The 6,778-nt window shown below is 40.8% G+C and overlaps 1 protein-coding gene across 1 annotated transcript in view; it reads left to right on the top strand.

Annotated features, from left to right (window-relative positions):
* The first annotated feature begins 1,741 nt into the window (after positions 1-1,741).
* The window catches only part of LOC129232446 (zinc transporter ZIP10-like), a 48,695-nt gene continuing 43,658 nt past the window's right edge, over positions 1,742-6,778 (top strand). Inside the window, 1 exon segment of the mRNA XM_054866592.1 lies at positions 1,742-1,955. Within this exon segment, the coding sequence (XP_054722567.1) occupies positions 1,742-1,955 (214 nt within the window).

Genomic DNA, 6,778 nt, shown 5'->3' with positions numbered 1-6,778 from the left:
AGGGTGTGTGAGGGTGCACAAGCGGCAGGGTGAATCGGCCCGGGGGCCGATTTTCCGGTTCGTATCCAGAACCGGATGGGGTGGTTCCAAGTTCCAACCCATCCGGGACAGGTATAGTTGGTTTCAGGTCCGTATCTAAGAAGAAACATCGAGTCGGGCATCAGATTTTACACAATGGGGAGGGAGGGAGGGCAAAAAATAGTGATACTGTTTTTTTTTTCGTTTTTTTTGTGTAATATTATTTATTTATGTAGAAAATTATCTGGAACATATTAGTACGGTCAACATTTTTTTGGTACAGACATTGCCCAACCGGCCCCTCTTTGGTTACCGCTCTGGTTGAGTGTCACGTGACCTCGATGATGGTCATGTGACAGTGATGACGAAAAGTCTCCTCCCCATAAATATCGCCAACTTGGCAATATCTCTCAAATTTCTCGCTAAGCTCCTAGACTCCATAAAGATCATCACTTAGTGAGCCGCCGCAGGGTTGAATCGCCGCCTTGAGCGGCATCTATAGTTGGGGCAAGCCTAACTTGGTAGGGTCGCAATGCTGTTCTCATTATCTGCGTAGCCTTCACAATACTGCCAGGTTAGGCTTGCCCCAAACCATCGAGAAGAGGTAAAATGGAGGGAGTGAAGACTTTCATTCGTGAAACAAAGACACCAAGTCACGTGATAAATTTTCAAGCGAAACATTGGAAGGAATCAGGGCGGTCATTCCAAGCTCGTCACCTTGCGAGATCGAGATTTTCGCATACGTGATTGGTTGTGACGTAGAAATCAAACTTCTACGTCACAATCGATCACGTGAGCGAGAATCTCGATCTCGCAAGCTAACGAGCTTGGAATGACCGCCCAGGTTTCTTTCGCTCGTTTCACGCAAAACGTGTCAACCATTCGTTGCTGCTGAGTCACGTGACTTGAGATCGTTGCCCAAGCTAACTAGCCCAAGCTTTTGCTAAGTCAATGATTGGGCTTGATCCCTCCACTTATAATTCTTGCTCCAAGGTCCAAACTATAGCTTTCGCGAGCCACTACAGCTTACGGATTTTGAATGATTGTTTTTCACCCCCGACGCACAAAGGTAGGGGGTTATCAGTTTGACGTGTCTGTGTATCTACGTATGTGTCTGTGTATCTGTCTGTCGCACTCTAGCGCCTAAACTGATTTTGAAAAAGGAAACTTTGTTCCAAAGGAGAGTTGATCGAGACTGTTCTTAGCTAGGTTGCGTCTTCTGATGACTTTAATTAACGAAGATATTAATTAAAAACCTCTGAAAGATTTTTCATGATTTTTGCAGTGCAAACCTCTTTAAAAACTTTTTTAATTTAGTACCAAAATGAAGAGTATTTTTTTCTGCGTCTGATAGAATGTGTTTGAAACTTCCATGTTATATAGAATTCGAATTATAGCGCTTTTATAAAGTAGATTTTAAATACGGCTAAGCCTTTATTCAGCGATTAGTAACCGAATTCGTTGTTGGCCGACATTGAAATTAAAAGCAATGATTTTAAATTTTTATCTGTTGCCAGTTTCTATTTGTTAACAAATAAAATACTTGTAATTGATTTTTAATAGCATAAGGCTTTTAAAAGGGTTTTCAATTTTCCCTCTTGATTCTACAGTTGCGACCCAGTCGGAGTTTTTTTAAATTTTTTAATTTTAATTCTTCTTGTTAATTTACTAAACTTTTCTCCTTAGACTGTGATCTTAAATGAAGATGAAGCAACTATTTAGGATGAAGACACACATTCTTTTTGCCATTTTGTCTTTCGTGGCGTCGTCCCGTGCTGCAGCGACCACCTATCGTCCGGCAGTGACAGAACACCGAAGAAGCCACTCCGACGCACCTGAACATTCCACGACGCAAGCCGTGCACATATCAGACCACAGATTCTTCCTCCATGAGATTTTCACCAAGTACGGACATGGCGGGAAAATGACATTCGAAGGTAAGAGAATTACAGTATTTTTTGAGCAATCACCGATTGCTTATTGTTCTCACTTGATTGTTTTTGGCGTGCTATCATTTTATTTTCCCACCGCCACCCTCCACACCATCACCGTCGACCGGCTCCTCACGATGCTGCTCCTATAGCGAAAGCCCTCTCCAGGTTGCATCCATGTCCTATACACACGCGCATACTTATGCAACATTCAAACAGCGGCCGCACATCACGTTCGCTACGTAAAGCGGACAGAGTAACGTTTTCCGAAAAGGGAGAAGCATTCATACTTTGCGGAACGCGAAAAAGGCACATGTCAGTCTCTCATCCAATAGAGAGAGCGGGCTCATCTCGTAGAGACCAATGCAATGCGACGCCCAACTCTACGGACGTCAGAGCCGTCAGAAATCTGGCTTCTCGTCCCGTCGACAGGTCCCGTACAATACGGCTTGCTGTCATGGCAACGCTGGTCGAAAACTGGTTTTAGGGAAAAAAACATACGTCGGTGACGGATGTGCGGACGTAGTGTGAATGTTGCAATACACAACTGCACACGCACGCACACACAAACACATACACACATACACATACACCTACACACAAATACATACACACAACTACTCACACATTCATGCCTGCACATAGACACAAACACATATGCCTACACACACATACCCCGCCCCCACGCACACAAACGCTCATACACACAACTACCAACACACTTATGCCAGCACACAGACACAAAAACATATGCCTACACACATACACATACCCCTTACACACAAACACACATACCCCCCCCCACACACAACTACCCACACATTCATGCCTGCACACAGACACAAACACATAGACTTACACACACATACCCCGCCCCCACGCACACAAACGCTCATACACACAACTACCAACACACTTATGCCAGCACACAGACACAAAAACATATGCCTACACACATACACATACCCCTTACACACAAACACACATACCCCCCCCCACACACAACTACCCACACATTCATGCCTGCACACAGACACAAACACATAGACTTACACACACATACCCCGCCCCCACGCACACAAACGCTCATACACACAACTACCAACACACTTATGCCAGCACACAGACACAAAAACATATGCCTACACACATACACATACCCCTTACACACAAACACACATACCCCCCCCCCCCACACACAACTACCCACACATTCATGCCTGCACACAGACACAAACACATAGACTTACACACACATACCCCGCCCCCACGCACACAAACGCTCATACACACAACTACCAACACACTTATGCCAGCACACAGACACAAAAACATATGCCTACACACATACACATACCCCTTACACACAAACACACATACCCCCCCCCACACACAACTACCCACACATTCATGCCTGCACACAGACACAAACACATAGACTTACACACACATACCCCGCCCCCACGCACACAAACGCTCATACACACAACTACCAACACACTTATGCCAGCACACAGACACAAAAACATATGCCTACACACATACACATACCCCCCCCCCCCCACACACACACTCGTGATTGCGAAAAACATAATTTGAATTCAAAATGTCAAAATTCAAAAAAATTTTTTTTTATATTTATTTATTTATTTATTTTTTTACAAATACAAATGTGACGACCAGCAACAGGCTCTTGGCCCAAATAGGCAGGTCCTAGTCAATTTATTAGTCCCCAATGAAGATCAATGGCCCTCTTAAAGCTATCCACCCCCTTGCTCGTTACCACCTCTTCCGGTAAGCTGTTCCAAGTGCCCACCACCCTACTAAAGTAGTAGTTTTTCCTTTCTTCCAGGTTAGCCTGAGATTTGAATAGCTTGAAACAATGACCCCTCGACCTGCTTTCTGTGCAAAAATTCAGTCCATTAACATCATTCATTTTGATAAATTTAAACAACTGGATCATGTCACCTCGGATCCTCCCTTGCTCCAGGCTATACATATTAAGCCTATTAAGTCTGGTATCATAATCTAAATCTGAAAGACCCCTTACTAGTCTAGTTACCCTTCTTTGAACCCTTTCCAATACACAAATATCTTTCCTCAGATAAGGCGACCAAAACTGCACAGCATATTCCAAATGGGGTCTTACTAAAATTGCTTACTATCCTCTATTGACCGCTATTGACATTCCGGTTCCTTTTCCAATGTTCCCACGTACTGTTTGACCGCGGATTGTATCTAATTTGGCAATCTGCCAAGTAATGACGATTCCATCTGAATGAATCTAGTAGGGGAGAAGGGAAAATGACGATGGGATTTTTTGATGCACGCGTTTTATAATGTCACTAGTGCCTTATTCATTTATTGTATTCTCTAAAATGAAATAAGGGAAAACAAAAATAGTTACCATGGAAACAACAAAAAGAAAAGAAAATATTTTCATTTCGTTCAGGAACGTAAAAGCAAAATGGTAAGCTCAAAACTTTGTTGTGAATAAATAAATCAATTCATTTTTGCCGTGAGAATATAGATCGAATATACTTTAGATTTAAAAAATGTTGCTGTGAGCGAATTTTCATTTTTACAAAACTAAGGCTAAATAATAGAGAGGCAAAAGTGCACATCTGTAACAAACCAACTAACATCCCTATAAACTAATAAATACGTCCATTTCCGCCTATAAACCGGATATCAGCCTTTCCATGTAATCGATGGTCATAGTACTGATCATCTCTAGAAAAAAAAGAAAGGCAACATCTCATCCATATTTGTAATGTATTCCAATTGTTAAATATATTTATTTACAAATTGCCGAATGGCAACACCTCATTGTTAAAAATTAAATGACGCACGAGATCGTGTTCGATAGATTTTTAATTTAATTGAGCGACGACTTCTTGAGGTGTAACCACTTTATGTGTGATGCTAATAAAGTTTGGTTGATTTTTATAATATAATGGAGTAAAATTTATATACGAAATGAGGGAGTTGGTTCGTACCTTCCCGACTTCCTCCCTACCATAGGTTGGTTTATACCTCATAGTGTTGTCATGCCTCGACGAAAAGTAATGGATGAAGAACGTGCTGTCGAACTACGAACGTGCTAAGATGCTCTCGCGATGGGGTCGTTTCCAAAATTTTAAAAGTATTTTTTTCCGAAAGAACATGCTTAAAAACATAGGATCTAACTATTTTTTAAATAATTTGTTTAAGTTTAATATTTTTAAAAAAATACTTAAATCGGTGCGCTTTCATTGTTTACGCTTCTGCCGATGACGTCACAAATGATGAAATGCCATTCAGTGTTTCCATTCAGAGAGCAAAATATTTAATTCGCATCTTTAGTCACGTGTATTGGCAAGGATATAGTTGATAGCAAGCGTAGAGCGCAATATTTAATTCGCTTCTTGATTATCATAACGTGGAAACGCGGTAGAAAGATGAGGCAAAGAGCATCATTTGTGACGTCATCAAGACCACGTATTGTTTGCAAAATCGAACATTTAAAAAAAAAATAATTGAAAAATAACTGTTGGGGGAAAATGAAAGTATTTTCTGGGTCCATTTTTTTGAGTAATCACGATTGCTTATTGCTCTCACTTGGCTGTTCTTGATGTTGTGGTTCCTTTTTCAGCTTGGACCAGGGGTCTCTGCAGCACCACCGCCCACCGGCCTCTGGTCCTGAGCACTGTTCCCCGGTAGCCGCTTCTCCTGGTCGGTGGCGTCCATGTCCTACACATACGCACGCACACACGCATCGTTACGCACATATAAAATCCACACACAAGCCGTTACACACATACACACACGCCTAAGTGCATACACACAGGTCTACGCACACACACAAGCCTACACGTACACATGCATGCACGTGCGCCTGCACACACATACCTAACTATGCACAAGTAACCCCCAGGAGGAAGGGCAAGCTTGCGGGGACAGGAGTCGTTTCTAGAAACAATAAGTCCAATGAGTAGGGTCCTGTCGTGATTGCGGAAAACATAATTTGAATTCAAAATTTCTGAATTCAAATTAATTTCATTCTTTTCTTTAATTGTTCTTTTTTTGCTTATTCTATCAATTTCGGTGACTATAAGAACTACTTTTGACTGAAGGAAACAACCCCATTCGGATTGCGAACACATCTTTTGAATGCAACTTGCCAGCACTCAAATGAAAAGGCCCCGGAGGACCCATCGCCAGACGCAGATTTGTTTTTCTTCTTTTTTTTTGTTTTTTTTTTTTTGACTTATTATGTTGTTGCTGAAGCAAAAAGGAAAACACCTGACTCCAACGAAGAAAACAGCGGCAGTCAGTTTGGGAGCGTCCCAGGCTGTAGACTAGGGTGGTTCGAAAAAATCGATTTCTTTAGTTCGAAATCGCGTTACCTTTCAATAGTTGTGATTGGAAAAATAATAAAAAAAATTCTAAATTGACATCTTCAGTTAGCACATAAGGCTGAAAATTTGAAAAAATATGCTTAAAAATTGAATTTTTCAAATAATAATTTTTTTTTTTTTTTTTTTTTTGTATTTTTTCATTATGCAGCAGCCATAAATTGTCAGTATGTAGCGCAGTTTGAACCTAAAAAAATATTTTATAGCTTTTACATAGGATCCTTTGTTTGCGCATGCGCCTTAAATTGGACTAAAATCTCCTGCCCAATCTAAGGCGTGTGCGCAAGCGAAAAATCTTATGTAAAAGCTATAAAATATATTTTAGGTTCAAACTACGCTACATACTTACAATTTATGGCTGTTGTATAACGAAAATATACAAAAATAAATAAATAAATTAATTAATTTAATTAATAAAAAAATAATAATAAA

This window comes from Uloborus diversus, unplaced genomic scaffold (assembly GCF_026930045.1).
Source record: "Uloborus diversus isolate 005 unplaced genomic scaffold, Udiv.v.3.1 scaffold_12, whole genome shotgun sequence".
Taxonomy (NCBI): domain Eukaryota; kingdom Metazoa; phylum Arthropoda; class Arachnida; order Araneae; family Uloboridae; genus Uloborus; species Uloborus diversus.
The sequence above is the reverse complement of the archived record's forward strand: the minus strand, read 5'-3'. Positions and strand labels throughout refer to the sequence as shown.